Source organism: Corythoichthys intestinalis, chromosome 3, assembly GCF_030265065.1.
Source record: "Corythoichthys intestinalis isolate RoL2023-P3 chromosome 3, ASM3026506v1, whole genome shotgun sequence".
NCBI lineage: Eukaryota > Metazoa > Chordata > Actinopteri > Syngnathiformes > Syngnathidae > Corythoichthys > Corythoichthys intestinalis.
The window spans coordinates 65,194,956-65,211,531 of NC_080397.1; the positions used below are offsets into that span (position 1 = coordinate 65,194,956).

Genomic DNA, 16,576 nt, shown 5'->3' on the forward strand with positions numbered 1-16,576 from the left:
CAGCACACTAGCATTACCGTCTCCCAATTTACCTCCGTGGCATCTCCTACATTATGACTGCAATGTAAATTTAAAGTTAATCGGTAAAAATGTCAGATGTCACCTGAGCATCTTGAAATGCTTGTCTTTGTCAAAAAAAATCTCCCCATCATGCTGGGACTGCATCCAGGGCAAACAGCTGAAGGGAATGTGTAGAATAGATGGAGATGGAGCAACAAAGTGTGGAGAAGATTGGAGAGTAGAAGTCATTTTTGGTTTAAAATGCTATTATTTGTACGGATTTTTTTAAAGCCTTGGTACAGTTGTTCAAGAGCAGAGAACTGATGCTGAGTTAATAGTTTATTTTCCACTGAGGTTGTTTCTGTGTTTTGCTTTTTTAAGATCGTTTACAATACTATTTGCACGTTTTACTGACTGAATATGCCATTTCTGTTATTTATAATGTTATGTGTTTATCACTGAATAAAAAGGACAGTTTCTTGTTACCAACCATTGTGTTATTCAAACTCGCCTAATTCAGCTGGGTAGTTGTTATCAAGAGTACTAAAACCGTTTTCAACATGAGTCTGACAACTACGTAAGGAGGCTAAATAACTTTAAACTTTAATACGTGCTCAGATTGGCCGGTATTGGTATTGGCCAGTATCAGTATCGGATCGGAAGTGCAAAACAATATCGTATCGGATCGGAAGTGCAAAAGCCTGGATCAGGACATCCCTATTCAGGAGCATAAAATACCACGTGTATTATGAAATAAACATGCTTTTTTGTGTCACAGGCACTGTAAATGTGATTTTTATGATCTTCATGTGATGTAAAGCACTTTGAATTGCCTTGTGTTGAATTGTGCTATATAAATAAATTTGCCTTGCCTTTTGTGGTTTCAGGCTGTCTATAAAAAAAAAAAAAAACCAAAAAACAGTCTGGACAAAAACAGTACGACACCAATTGGCTGTATATGAATGACAAGAACATAGCATATTAGGGAGAAGGATGCCACTTGACATGATTTAATTTCAATAAGAGATTTTTGGTCATCGAAATCTTTCAGTTAACCGTATTTCTACATAGAAAACCTCATATTAAAACACGGACACCTGCGGCTTATAACCTAGTGCATTTTTTTTTCTCAAATTTTGGATAGTGAAGCTCTAAGTGCGCTCTGTAGTGCCGAATTCACGGTAATCAGGGCATCGATCGTGAAAGCTGACGGCAACCCAGCTCACTCCCAACCCTGTACATGCCACCATCCTTAAGTTTCCTGATATTACAACCATGCATCCATCCAAGGGATCCGGTGCTATTAGCAAATGTACCTTGACGTTGGCTTCCTGCATATTGAGGATGCGGTCCAAGTCGACACCAGCGTCCACTTCGTTGCGAGTCAACAGGTGAAAGGTGGCGCGCAGGAGCAGCGCCTCAGCCATGTAGCGGCCCTCCGAGTCCACCTCCTTAGTGCATTCGCTGATAATTTTGTCGTAGCCCTCCTCATCCATGTATTGCTTGGCTTTCAGGTAGCCCGAACTCAGGTGGTGACTGTTGGGAGAAATGTTTTTGTAACAAGTATGAGCCATGTTGTTAAGAGCACCACTGAGGTGACAAAATAGTGGGCATATCAGGAAGATCATGTTCGGCTACGGGAGGGCAGCGGTAATTAATAATGACAAATTTGTTGAAAAGTGTATTAAAGAAATGTGATACAGAGACATATTTACAAAATCTGACTGTACACAATTTAAAGTTGATCAACCGATAGGAAGAAAAAAAAAAACTTTGCTTTCCCCACCCCGACGTTCGTAAGTAACAAACAGTCAACAGCATGAATGAATGCCTTCAGTTTTATGGAGATACAAGGTGGCTGTTCATTAGTGCTGCTTGAATCATCACAAGTTGAATGGGTATTTGAAGTGCTTGACTTGAGTCGTGGGGAGAGAAAAACGGACTGCAGAGCCTCCTACCAGACCCTGACTTGTATTGAAGACAAAGAAAAAGGATCGTCAGGCTCCTGGCTCAAGTTCTAGCTCGCCATCCGTATGTTGGAGTGGTCCCAAGGCAGGGCAGGACCACCTGGCCTGCATGAACCAACCAACCCAGTTACAAAAAAGCAATACTATTCAAATGTTAGCATTAGCATGTTAGCATTAGCATTTTCATGCTAACATAAAAATACACAATAACAAAGCACAAAGACATGAAAATGCAATAGTATTCACTTGTTAGCATTAGCATGCTAACGTAACAAAATACAATCATAAAGCACCAACAGACAAAAATCGCATGAACCCATAAGGTAGTGTAAGTTAGCATGGTGGCTAATCCGCTAACAACGGATGGAAAAAAGTCAGAGTAGTAGTTGAGCACACACACACTAAACAGGTCTCCAAAACAATTAAAAAGGTCTGTGGCCTATACTGCGAACGGAGTTCAACCTCCCCAGAAGTAATCCTGCTTACTAGCGGGTAACCGGAGTTGACAAAACCTGGTTATCTAGTTTGTGGTCAATCGGTGCTACGACGCCGATTATGAGGTTGATTAGTCGAACCTATGTCAACCCAGTCAGAGTTACTTCGCGTTCACATAAATGGGGCAGAGACCAGAGTCACTACTTGTTACGATGGCACTGGCACCTTACGTCACAGAGGAGGAATGCGCGATAATACGTCACGGAGGAGGAATGCGCGATGATCATGCGGAGTTATGAGGAGTTAAAATCCACCCTCACTGCGAAATCCAACACCGCTTCAGCGAGTAGAGCGCGACTCATGGTCTGTTGGCAACGAATTACAGATCGTGTGATTTGTGAATGCGTCAATATGCCAGTTTACTCATGTCCATGAAAAGAAATAAAGCCTGCTGTAGGACAGTAAAATAAGATTTGGTACGTTAACTGCAAAAAATAATTTATTGTGCATTACCACATGAAGGAGGATGATTGTATGTTTAGTCCTATTGACTGTATGAATATGTATGTCCTTTGAACATCTTCAGAGTAGAGGTTAGATCGGACTTAAAAAAATCCAGCCCGACCCGAGCCGAGCCGATCAATTAACTTGATTTGCAGGCCCAAGCCCTAAACCCTCCCACAATTTTATGTTATATTTGTGAGGTCTCATGAGAAGAACGAAATGCTGTAATGCGATGCAAGGTTGCGATTTGTGTGATCACTAGAGGCGGGAATCTTTGGGCACCTAACGATTCGATTACGATTCAGGGACTCAGATTCAATTATAAATCGATTATTGATGCCCCTCCCCAAACTTTTTTTTTTTTTTTTTAAATGTTTTGTATATTTGTTTCAAAAAATGAACAAAAATCCTCTCAGGCTTGAATAAACAAATGACTATTTCAGTATCAAGTTAACAGTTCAAAACAGTAAATAAAATACTCAAGTCCCCATTCTGTGTCAGCAGCTTTAAACTACATTCAATTAATTTAATGTTGTGAACCAACCGTTAAAGTTGTTAAAATTGCGCCCGTTATTCCATAATTTCCCTCATGTCTACTTTCGACATGAGAAAGTTTTAAAACCGTTTCATCATTTAAAGATGGATTCAAGTCAAGATTTTTCCGATTTAGGGGTATTTTGGATAAAAAGTAATTAGGTTCTCTACAACAGAGCCTTCTAGAGAAGTCTGCTTTAAGATGGCGCCTGTTTACTAGTGCGGGAAAGTCTGTCATTTCACATCTAGTCTAGATATATGTGATATCTACCATAGCCGTATGTTTGTAGCAACTAGCAACTGGACGCTGTTTGTAGCGGCTGACGGCCGCAGACAGGTATTATTGTTTTTTTTACTTAGCGGCATTAGCTGCACATGATATTCACTCTCGGTCCGTTCCTCATTGCGTCCCGAAGACCGCGCTGACTGCGTTTTATTTACGCTTTACCTGGTATAATTCAATAATCGGAATTTGGATGTTTGTGAATTGTTCTCGAATCTTCCACGGCCGAATCGTAAATAATCTAAGAATCGGAAATTTTGCACGCCTCTAGTGATCCCATTTGTGTTGATTCCTGTTGCATAGTGATAAAAATTAAAGCCCCTCTTTTGTAACGAATTCCCACAGTTAAACAAGACTGTAAGATGCATATTCATTAAACATCTTTTATATTTGTGTGTCTTTTCTATCTGGCGGATAGTGGATTTGACATTTTAATCTCTTCGAGTTGGCAGAAAAAACACAAGTGTTCTCAATGTTTAAATAGTCTACATATTTTTATGATTTTTATAAATGCATTTACACAATGAAATAACGATGGAAAAGTTTTTGAAATATATTAGGGCTGTAAAACGATCAAAATTTTTAATCAAGTTAATCACAGCTTGAAAATTAATTAATCGTAAATGATCGCAATTCAAACCATCTCTAAAATATCCCATATTTTTCTGTAAATTATCGTTGGAATGGAAAGATAAGACACAAGACATATATATACATTCAACATACTATACATAAGTACTGTATTTGTTTATTATAACAATAAATCAACAAGATGAGATTAATATTATTAACATTCTGTTAAAGCGATCCATGGATAGAAAGACTTGTAGTTCTTAAAAGATAAATGTTACTACAAGTTATAGAAAGACTTGTAGTTCTTAAAAGATAAATGTTACAACAAGTTATAGAAATTTTATATTAAAACCCCTCTTAATGTTTTCGTTTTAATAAAATTTGTAGCTCGCCATTGTTGATTTCAATAATTACACAATGCTCATGGTGCTGAAACCCTTGAAATCAGTCGCACCCAAGCGCCAGCAGAGGGCGACTGATTTTAAGGGTTTTAACACCTAACCCTAACCCTAAACACCAAAAAACACAAGTAACAAATGGACATGACATTGTGCTGTCATTTTAATCTGTCTGAGCGGGGCATGTGCGTCAAATGCGTCAAGAGGACTGGGAGAATGTGTTATGGTAAGATGAAACCAAAAGAGAACTTTTTGGTAGAAACACAGGTTCTCGTGTTTGGAGGAGAAAGAATACTCAATTGCACCATACCCACTGTGAAGCACGGGGGTGGAAAAATCATGCTTTGGGACCGTTTTTCTGCAAAGGGACCAGGAGGACTGATCTGTGTAAAGGAAAGAATGAATGGGGCCATGTATCGAGAGATTTTGAGCGAAAATCTCCTTCCATCAGCAAGGGCATTGAAGATGAAACGTGGCTGGGTCTTTCAGCATGACAATGATCCCCAACACACAGCCAGGGCAACAAAGGAGTGGCTTCGTAAGAAACATTTCAAGGTCCTGGAGTGGCCTAGCCAGTCTCCAGATCTCAGCCCCAAAGAAAATCTGTGGACAAAGTTGAAAGTCCGTGTTGCCCACCGATAGCCCCAAAACATCACTGCTCTAGAGGAGATCTGCATGGAGGAATGGGCCAAAATACCAGCAACAGTGTGTGAAAAGCTTGTGAAAAGTTACAGAAAACGTTTGGCCTCCGTTAGTGCCAACAAAAGGTTCATAACAAAGTATTGAGATGAACTTTTGGCATTGACCAAATACTTATTTTCCCACCATGATTTGCAAAGATATTCTTTAAAAATCAAACAATGTGTGAAGTCTATTCAGGGGTGCTGGAGAGGAGGGTCCGTCGGGAAGTCGAATCTCGGATTCAGGAGGAGCAGTGTGGTTTTCGTCCCGGCCGTGGAACAGTGGACCAGCTCTACACCCTCGGCAGGGTCCTCGAGGGTGCATGGGAGTTCGCCCAACCAGTCCACATGTGTTTTGTGGATTTGGAGAAGGCGTTCGACCATGTGCCTAGGGGAGTCCTGTGGAGGGTGCTCCGGGAGTACGGGGTACCGAGTCCCTTGGTAAGGGCTGTTCGGTCCCTGTACGACCGGTGTCAGAGCCTGGTCCGCATTGCCGGCAGTAAGTCGAATTCGTTCCCAGTGAGGGTTGGACTCCGCCAAGGCTGCCCTTTGTCACCGATTTTGTTCATAATATTTATGGACAGAATTTCTAGGCGCAGCCGAAGCGTTGAGGGTGTCCGGTTTGGTGGCCTCAGCATTGCATCTCTGCTTTTTGCAGATGATGTGGTGCTGTTGGCTTCATCAAGCCGTGACCTCCAACTCTCACTGGGGCGGTTCGCAGCCGAGTGTGAAGCGGTTGGGATGAAGATCAGCACCTCCAAATCCGAGACCATGGTCCTCAGCCGGAAAAGGGTGGCATGCCCTCTCCGGGTCGGGGATGAGATCCTGCCCCAAGTAGAGGAGTTCAAGTATCTTGTGGTCTTGTTCACGAGTGAGGGTAGGAGGGAGCGGGAGATTGACTGGCGGATCGGTGCAGCGTCTGTAGTGATGCGGACTCTGTGCCGGTCCGTTGTGGTGAAGGAGCTGAGCCAAAAGGCGAAGCTCTCGATTTACCGGTCGATCTATGTTCTACCCTCACCTATGGTCACGAGCTGTGGGTCGTGACCAAAAGAACAAGATCCCGGATACAAGCAGCCGAAATGAGTTTCCTCCGCAGGGTGTCCGGGCTCTCCCTTAGAGATAGGGTGAGAAGCTCGGTCATCCGGGAGGGGCTAGGCGTCAAGCTGCTACTCCTCCGCGTTGAGAGGAGCCAGTTGAGGTAGCTCGGGCATCTGGTTCGGATGCCTCCTGGACGCCTCCCTGGAGAGGTATTCCGGGCATGTCCCACCGGCCGGAGGCCCCGGGGTCGACCCAGGACACGCTGGAGAGACTATGTCGCTCGACTGGCCTTGGAATCCTGCCGGAGGAGCTGGCTGAAATGGCTGGGGAGAGGGAAGTCTGGGCTTCCCTGCTAAAGCTGCTGCCCCCGCGACCCTACCCCGGACTAAGCAGAAGATAATGGATGGATTATTTTTCGAACAGATCATGCGACTATTGTAATTATATGAGTAAATCATGTCTGCATGTTCGATTAGTAATGTCTGATCGTCACAGCACACGGAAGTTAAAGATACACAGCGAGCTCGATACAGCTGATAAAAAGCCCGCAAGTGGACAGTTAATGTTGATGATGCCTCTCTTCTGTTCTGTAACTAAAGATCTGTCAGTAAAAAACATTAACCTTTCAGTAAGTTGTCTTATTCAAGATACCCACAAATGCAAAGAAACACAGCTAGCACCTTAGCCGGTCATTTACTTTGCTTAGCCAAAACCACCTGAGGAACGAAAAGGTAAGATGGATAGCTATTCGTAATTTTTTCAAACCTAAGCTTTCAAAAGCGACAACAACTACTGAGCAAGAACCAAGGATTGAAAATGTGGACTATGAAAAGCCAGAGAGAACTGCCAAAATGGTGAGCGGAGTTTAAATTTGCCCCACTAAAGACGGTAAGTGTACAACAAATTTTGCACCCTGACAATATCTTGTTCCCAAAGCTGTTGTGGCGGTGAATAAGCACTCTTTTACAATCAACTGGATTCTCAATGTTATCCACAGGTGTTAAATAAACAAGTAACATCGTAAAACATACATGTTCCACACGAATATGGCGTAAATTCATGCTTAACGACACAGCGAAGACGTAAACAGTGAGAGAGCGGCGTGCAGTTGTTGTGTGCAGCTAACATGGCAATATGTGTCTGAGAACTTTTCTGCTTGTCCGTCCATGATCGTACCTAAGTAAATATTCGTTTTTTGTTTAAAGAAGTTTTGTAGTGTTAATTTGCAACCGCTGTACTAGCGTCCATTTTTAACATAAAGTTGCAATTTCTGATGGGGTGCGATATTTGACAGAACACCTGTTAACACCGGCGGGCGTACCATATTCAATGGATGGCGATCTTGGCGAAAAGTATAGCTGTCCTAAGTAGCCTGATTAAGAATTCCCCTAAAAAATGATGGAAAACAAAAAAACGCTTATTTTCAACTTATTATTATACTTATTCTTGGAAGTTCATTTTATTGCTGAAATTGCGTTTCGGGTTCATCAAGATGTTGTGCCCCCCTGCCCCAAAAGTCAAACTCCGCCTATGCTGCCCGCAAACCCATTGTCAGCAAGATGCTCGACCATGATGAGGTAAAAGACATTGCTAAAGTCCTCCTGTCTGATCATTTTGAGCTTCTCAAGCCTAACTTCTATATGAAAATAAAAAGAGAATTGAGAGCTGTTGACGAAGATTTCTGCCAATATATCGGCCTTGTGTTCATATAAACAGGCTCAAGTTTCACACTGAGTAAGTATAAATATTGAGAAATTATTTTACAATTAAATATACTGTACAGAAGGTAGTTTTGGAATGTTTTTTGTTTGTGGTGTGCCGTGAGATTTTTTCCAAAGTAAAACAGTGCTGTGACTCAGAAAAGGTTGAAAAATGCTGGTATAGGGAATGGGACGTACTACGTCATTGTTTGGATACGCCGCCATGTTGGGAATATACTTTCGGTCCGGAAGACTCAACGCAGATTGTAACCAGTCTTGCAGTTTACTTCACCGTGGGATATATATTAGGGGTGTCAAACGATTAAAATTTTTAATCCAGTTAATTACAGCTTAAAAATTAAATAATCGGAATTAATATCGCAATTCAAGCCATCTATAAAATATGCCATATTTTTCAGTAAATTATTGTTGGAATGGAAAGATAAGACAAGATGGATATGTACATTCAACATACGGTACATACAGTTGTGGTCAAAAGTTTACGTACACTTGTGTAGGAAGTAGTAAGTATTCTCTTAGATACCATATAATTGTGAGCATTAGTCTAACATATTTATTAGAGTACTTAAAGCATAGTTTTAAGAAACAGGCCCCATGACCTTAGACACAGTGAAATGAACAGGCCTATCGCCTGATAGGCGAAGAGAAGCGTCATCAGCACCAGTACCAGGGGTCAGGGCGCTCCTGCCTTGCCAACAGCTTGATAAATGGGCGCCTAAGACGTCAAGTCCTGCGACGGTCGCCATGGCAACCAGTGTTCCACCGCCTCCAGCCCGGCCCAGCCCGGCCCTCCCGACACCAGCGTTAAAAAGACTGAACACTGATAACAATTCGTCGCTCCTCGGAAACATTTCCTATGTAACCGTTGTGACACGACCCTGGATCCAGCCTCTGTACCCCGTCGTCTGTTTTTGTCTTGTTTTTTGGACCTCTGTGAATCATTAAATTGTCAACCTGTTTTCCGGTGAGCCTTCTTTAAACTTTTTGGAACTTGGAGTCAGAACAAAGGGTTAACACAGGAACGCGCGGGAGTTGGCCTTCCGGCTCGGCCTCTCTGGGAGCGTCGAGCAGCGGAACAACATTTCCGTTCGGTTGCTGCTGTCTCCGGGAGCTTCTGGGCCGGGAGGTCCAAATTCCTTCACTTGTGAAGAACATAATGTCATGGCTCTCTTGAGTTTCCAGTTATTTCTACAACTCTGATTTTTCTCTGATAGAGTGATTGGAACAGATACTTCTTTGTCACAAAAAAACATTCATGAAGTTTGGTTCTTTTATGACTTTATTATGGGTGAACAGAAAAAAAAAGATCAAATCTGCTGGGTCAAAAATATACGTACAGCAGCGCTAATATTTGGTAACATGTCCCTTGGCCATTTTCACTTCAATTAGGCACTTTTGGTAGCCATCCACAAGCTTCTGGTTGAAACTTTGACCACTCCTCTTGAAAGAATTGGTGCAGTTCAGTTAAATTTGATGGCTTTCTGACATGGACTTGTTTCTACAGCATTGTCCACAAGTTCTCAATGGGGTTTAAGTCAGGACTTTGGGAAGGCCATTCGAAAACCTTAATTCTAGCCTGATTTAGCCATTCCATTACCACTTTTGATGTGTGTATGGTGTCATTGTCCTGTTGGAACGCCCAACTGCGCCCAAGACCCAATCTTCGGGCTGATGACGTTAGGTTATCTTGAAGAATTTGAAGGTAATCCTCCTTCTTCATTATCCCATTTACTCTCTGTAAAGCACCAGTTCTATTGGCAGCAAAACAGCCCCACAGCATAATACTACCACCGCCGTGCTTGACGGTAGGGCATGGTGTACTTGGCTTTAAAGGCCTCACCTTTTCTCCTCCAAACATATTGCTGGGCATTGTGGCCAAACAGCTCGATTTTTGTTTCGTCTGACCACAGAACCTTCCTCCAGGAGGTCTTATCTTTGTCCATGTGATCAGCAGCAAACTTCAGTTGAGCCTTAAGGTGCCGCTTTTGGAGCAAGGGCTTCCTTCTTGCACGGCAGCCTCTCAGTCCATGGAGATGCAAAACAACGCTTGACTGTGGACACTGACACCTGTGTTCCAGCAGCTTCTAATTCTTGGCAGATCTGCTTTTTGGTGATTCTCGGTTGAATCTTCACCCTCCTGACGAATTTTCTCTCAGCAGCAGGTGATAGCCTGCGTTTTCTTCCTGATCGTGGCAGTGACAAAACAGTGCCATGCACTTTATACTTACAAACAATTGTTTGCACTGTTGCTCTTGGGACCTGCAGCTGCTTTGAAATGGCTCCAAGTGACTTTCCTGACTTGTTTAAGTCAATGTTTGTACAAGTCAATAATCACTCATAATAAATTGCTAATTCGTGTTGCTGTATGTATATTTTTGACCCAGCAGATTGATCACTTTTTCTGTTAACCCATAATAAAGTCATAAAAGAACCAAACTTCATGAATGTTTTTTGTGACAAAGAAGTATCTGTTCCAATCACTCTTTCGGAGAAAAATCAGAGTTGTAGAAATAACTGGAAACTCAAGAGAGCCATGACATTATGTTCTTCACAAGTGTATGTAAACTTTTGACCACAACTGTACATTCAACATACAGTACAAAGGTACTGTATTTGTTTATTATAACAATAAATCAACAAATTAATACATTCTGTTAAAGCGAAAGACTTGTAGTTCTTAAAAGATATACGTTAGTACAAGTTATAGAAATTTAATATTAAAACCCCTCTTAATGTTTTCGTTTTAATAAAATTTGTAAAATTTTCAATCAAAAAATAAACTAGTAGCCCGCCATTGTTGATGTTAATAATTACTTACACAATGCTCATGGGCGCTGAAGGCTATAGACCCTACTCACCAACGTCACAGAATGACGGGTCGCTGTATCTGGCCGCCATATAGACCCTACCCACGTGACGTCACAACTCCTTCCTCCTGACTGGTGCCGCCCAATTGTCCGTCACCACATCATGTTTACCTGTTACGGCTACGTACATTCCTCCTATTTACGACGTGTTTTTCTGCTCGTTAACATTAGTAATCAAAATGGTGAATGCGTGTGTGGCGGCCGGTTGCAATAACAGAGAAGATAGACGGAGAAGACGGAGAGACTTGAAGTTCTACCGGATTCCGAGAGACCCGGAGAGAAGAGAGCGAGATGGGCTGCTGCAATTCGACGAGAAAACTGGGCTCCAAACGATTACCACAGATTATGTAGTAGTCATTTTATATCTGGTAAGATGCATTTAATATATATTTAGAGGGTTTTGGGCTGACAACCACAATTAAGATCATTGCTAGGCTAATCGCCGACAACATACACGTATGTATGTAGTGAGAGTGCTATCGCTAAACCATATAAACATTAAAAGCCCTAACTTCATTGACAAACGACATGAAATACATTAGACTTGACAGTGGATGTTAGCAATAACAAAAGATTTTGAATTGAAAATTTCGTAACTCACCTTTCCAAGCACAAGATAGATTCCTGCCGAATTTTCGTGGACGAGGACCTGTTTCACCCAACCAGCAACGAAGTATTTATAAGTTTTTCAAACTTTCGTGAGAATAGGCTGATTTTGTGTGGACAACATAGTCCACCTTTTATGCAACGCATCAAGTGAGTTTACGGCATCCGAAAGCACCGGGTCTTCCATGAAATGCATTATAAATTGCTCGATCAATTGAGACCATTGATAATACAGACACAAAATGACGGACAAGGGGGCGGAACCATACAGCGAGCACGTGATTTTGTGACGTCGGTGGGTAGGGTCTATTGTCCGTCATTGTTTATCCGTATTGTCAGTCATTGTTTATCCGTATTCTCAATGGTTTAAATTTGTCCTGCAATTTATAGTGCAATTCATGGAAGCCCCGGTGCTTTCAGACGCTGTAAACTCATTAGATGCTTTGCATAAAAGGCGTTATGCGGAAAAGCTTCAGTCTATCCATTCACCAGATCCATATTTGATGCCTAAATCGATATTTTTTGACCCGCTGTCTTCGCACTCTCTGCCTGACATCTGCTACCCTGATATCTACAACTATCTTGTCCACACAAAATCAGCTTATTCTCACGAAAGTTTGAAAAACGTTAAGAGCAGCACTCTAAGCAACATGACCCCGTGTGACCCTTTACTTCCAATTTTCTAAAATGGCGACAATCAATAAAAAAAAAAAAGTTGACTGCGATAGCCGACGCTTGACAGGGAAGATACGCAGCGAGAAATTATAGCAACTTGAAGCTCGTTTAATTTCACAGCAGCAGTACTTCGCAAGAGCCCGAGTGTCGAAAGAGAACACCACAAAAACAAGACTGTTGAAATTATGAATTAAAAAAAATAATAAAGCAAATGTGACACACAGAAGGGCTTGCTAAAATTTGTTTAAATATATTGTTCTATGTAAATCAGCCAAGGTAGCCCCCCGCATTTTTACCACACCAAATCAGGCCCCCTTTGCAAAAGGTTTGGACACCCCTGTTTAACTGATGATCCGTAGACGAGGCCAGCTTCTTTCACTTGGTACCAGTTAAATATAATTCAAAATATAATGATGGTGGAAGAAAGAAGCATCTTGAATTTGAAACTGTATGTTGTTGGCGATTAGCCTCGCAATGATCTTAATTGTGGTTGTCAGCCCAAAACCCTCTAAATATATATGAAATGCATTTTACCAGATATAAAATGACTACTACATAATCTGTGGTAATCGTTTGAAGCCCCGTTTTCTCGTCGAATTGCAGCAGTCCATCTCGCTCTCCTCTCCGGGTCTCTCGGAATACGGTAGAACTTCAAGTCTCTCCTTCTATCTTCTCTGTTATTGCAACCAACCACCACACACGCCTTCACCATTTTGATTAATGTTAACGAGCAGAAAAACACGCCATAATAGGAGGAATTTACGTAGCGATAATGCGTCAAAACGACGAGTTGACGGACAATATGGCGCGGATGCGTGGTTGTGACGTCATGTGAGTAAGGTCTATTGAATCCTAGCAGCTAATTGGGGTAACAAAAAAAAATCGATTAAAGTTTACTCACCAGTAATAAAATGTCGGCTGCAAACGTAAATGTGCTTGGATTTCGGTTCCAACAGGCGAGCATAGTCCACGGTACAGTCTTCTTTTACTGTTCCTCGATTAATTGCTTTCAGCCATTTGTTTCTCCTTTTCTTCTCACGAGGAAGAATGAAGAACTTCAAACGCGGCTCCGAACTCTTCCTTGTTTGACAACCCGCAACACAGCAACTATTAGTCATTCTGACGGGGAAAAAGACCGCAAATAAGACGAAAGTTCAACGCGTTTGTATTACAATGCACGACAGAGCAGCTGCTTTTGACTCGTCTTTTGCCCCATTTCAATTGTTTGGAGGCGTTGTTGTTACTGGTGACGTCATTTATTCCGGATGTCCGACTGTCTCTGATACACAAACACGCACGCAGCGAACGAACTACTACGAGTGGAGGCTGGCTTGACCGCAGTCAAGTTACTAACGGCGAATTTCTGTTCCACATACAAACAGGAAGGATTGTCTCTGGAGTGATTAGTTCGAGGATTTAAGGTAATTATTGTTTTTCGTACAATGCATGCACTTTGAAACATTGTGGGAAAAAAAGGAGAAATCAGCCGCTAAGGCATTGGCATCATGGTTGGCAATATTTACGTAAAACAAATGCTACCTGAACGTTTTTATGCTTTTAACCAAGAATCGAGACTGTTTTACATCCATATCTATAAAGAATTCAGGGATTTAAGCATTTATTCACTAGAATTTTGACGTAAAAAGCTCTTTGTTGTGGTAAGGCGGTGTCACAGTAAACTTAAAAGACGAGCCGCGCATTCGACATATTTACGTAAATAAATGCTAACATGCACGTTTTTTTGCTTTTAACCAAGAATCGAGACTGTTTTACGTCCATATCTATCAAGGGCGTAGGATTGGTCTCGGCATTGGTCGGGACGATATAACAACATAACCTGCATGTGCAGTTTTTGAACCTAATTAATTGATAGGCGAAATGATCAAAGCACAATGAATCTGTATTGATTTATACTAACTTGGATGTAAATTTGGATTACGTGATACCAAAGGTGTAGGTTTGGTCTCAACATTTTTTGCTGGGGACGGGACATTAATAAGACCAAACAGATTATTGAACGGTGGTCAGAGCCACATTTCTCACGAATATGAACCTAATTAGTTGACAAGCGAAATGATCAAAGCACAATGAATATGTATTGATTTATACTAACTTGGATGTAAATTTGCATTACGTGATACCAAGGGTGTAGGTTTGGGCTCAACATTGGTGGGGACTATATAACAGCATAACATAAATGTACACTTTTTGCTGGAGACGGGATATTAAGACCAAACAGATTGGGTGAATGGGGGTCAGGGCTACATTTCTCATGAACATGAACCTAATTAATTGATAGGCTAACCGATCATTGCAAAAATAAATCTGTATTGAGCAGTGTTGTTAATTTTACTTTCAAAAAGTAATTAATTACAGTTACAAAGTACTTCTCCCAAAAAGTAATTGTGTTACTAACTCAGTTACCTGAATGTAAGAGTAATTAGTTACTTGGCAAAGTAACTAGTGATAATTTTCAGAATGTAAGAGTGATTAGTTACTTGGCAAAGTAACTAGTGATAATTTTCATGTTTGTTTTTTTTTCTGGGGGAAAAAAAAAAAAAAGCAGGTTACACAATATGAAATTTAAAGGGTTTTGGGGACAATTGGCCCTAGTCCAATTCTTTACCCTCCACTTAACTAGACACAAGGGTATTGCGTTAACTCGATAAGTAACCCGGTAAGTAACCTTTGCAATGTGTGGAAGTCATTTAAAGTTTGGAATCAACCGTTAAAGTTGTTAAAATTGCTCCCGTTACTGCATTAGTTCCCTTCTGTCTACTTTCAACATGTGTAAGTTTTAAAACTGTTTTAAAACTGTTTCATCCTTTAAAGATTTAAGTCAAGATTTTGGAGCATTTTAGTTAAAAAAAAAAATAAATAAAATAAGTTAAGTTCGCTAGGAAGGATCTCTACTTCAGAGCCTTCCTGAGAGGTCTACTGCTGTAAGATGGCGGCTGTTTACTAATACATTTAGTTCTCAAAACATGTTGCCAATGCAGCCGTGTCTGTCATTTGCATCTAGTTCTATAATATGTGATATCTACTGTATCATGTGGGCGTAGTTAGTAGGCTATGGCTACAGTCAAGTATTATTGGAGCCACCTAGCATCGTGTTTGCAACGACGTCTTCCCCACTCCTGCTCTGCTCGCTCGTCTCCGTGAGTCCGTCTCTCCCAGACTTTTTTTATTCAACCAACTTAGTAACGCACGCCTTTCCCGCCTCAGTAACGGTAACGGCGTTGCCAAGATGAGAAAATGAATTAATTAGATTACTCATTACTGAAAAAAATAACGCCGTCAGTAACTCCATTATATTCTAACGCCATTATTAACAACACTGGTATTGAATTATACCAGTGCTTCTCAATTATTTGCTGTTACGCTCCTCATAGGAAGACACTGCACTCATGCACTGGTCCTCATGGGAAACGCAGTCTTCAAAAAACTACCGCTTTTGTCCACCAGCGTCGCTTAAATCGACCAAAACTGAAAAGCTACCAAGTGTTGCTTTAAGGCCACATAAACAAAATATAAATGAAAATTGGGTAGAAGGGGGTAAACCTCGGTTCACTACATTTTTCACAGTTTAATTAACATTAACAGCAGAAAACGCATACAGAAGTGGAGGACACTTCTCTTGAAGCAGCTTCCTACTCGAGTTTTGCAGGTTAGCAAATTCATACAGTTTAATGTTATGCAAAATTCTGATGCAGGTTGTAGCAAAATGTCTGTAGCAAAATTAGTGGTGTGTTCCCCACCTCCATCACATTGACATCTTTTTACATTACTTTCAGTGGCTGCTGCTGGCTGAAAAAAAAAAAAACTTCTAATATCCCTCTTCTTTGAAGGGAGCGGATGAGGTGGCATGTTGGCGACATGTTGTATTTTCGTCGGGTCAGTGCGCGTGTGCGTGTGTGTGTGGGGGGGGGGGGGTGTCAAGTTATCAGCCAATCAAATGTGAGTTTGGGTGGGGGGAATGGACTAGCACATTCAGCAAGTGAAAAAGGGGTAAATGTAAGTCTGAACGTAATAGAAATAATTACCTATATAACTGAAATCATTATAAAATGCAAATAAGGTTGCTTAAAATTTGGAGGGGACAATTCGAATATCCTGAAAAGTTGGTAGTGTTATGTCCCTACCGTCCCTATGTAAACCTACGCCCTTGCATGATACAACGTTCGATTCAAACCTTGGTTTTCAAAAACTACTAAAAACACATTTTAAAGGAAAGTCTCTTAATTTAACAACAACAACAACAAAAAAAAGGAAAGGCTTCTAAGAATGAGTTCACT

At 41.3% G+C, this 16,576-nt stretch overlaps 1 protein-coding gene across 1 annotated transcript in view; it reads right to left on the reverse strand.

Moving 5' to 3' along the window:
- LOC130913943 (mitochondrial import receptor subunit TOM70-like) overlaps positions 1-13,430 on the reverse strand; it is a 34,633-nt gene extending 21,203 nt beyond the window's left edge. Inside the window, exons 1-2 of the mRNA XM_057832923.1 lie at positions 13,183-13,430; positions 1,317-1,536 (exon numbers count right to left, since the gene is read on the reverse strand). Coding sequence (XP_057688906.1) covers positions 1,317-1,496 — 180 coding nt within the window. The 5' untranslated portion in view covers positions 1,497-1,536; positions 13,183-13,430. The remainder of the gene's footprint in view (positions 1-1,316; positions 1,537-13,182) is intronic.
- Between the last annotated feature and the right edge of the window lie 3,146 nt (positions 13,431-16,576).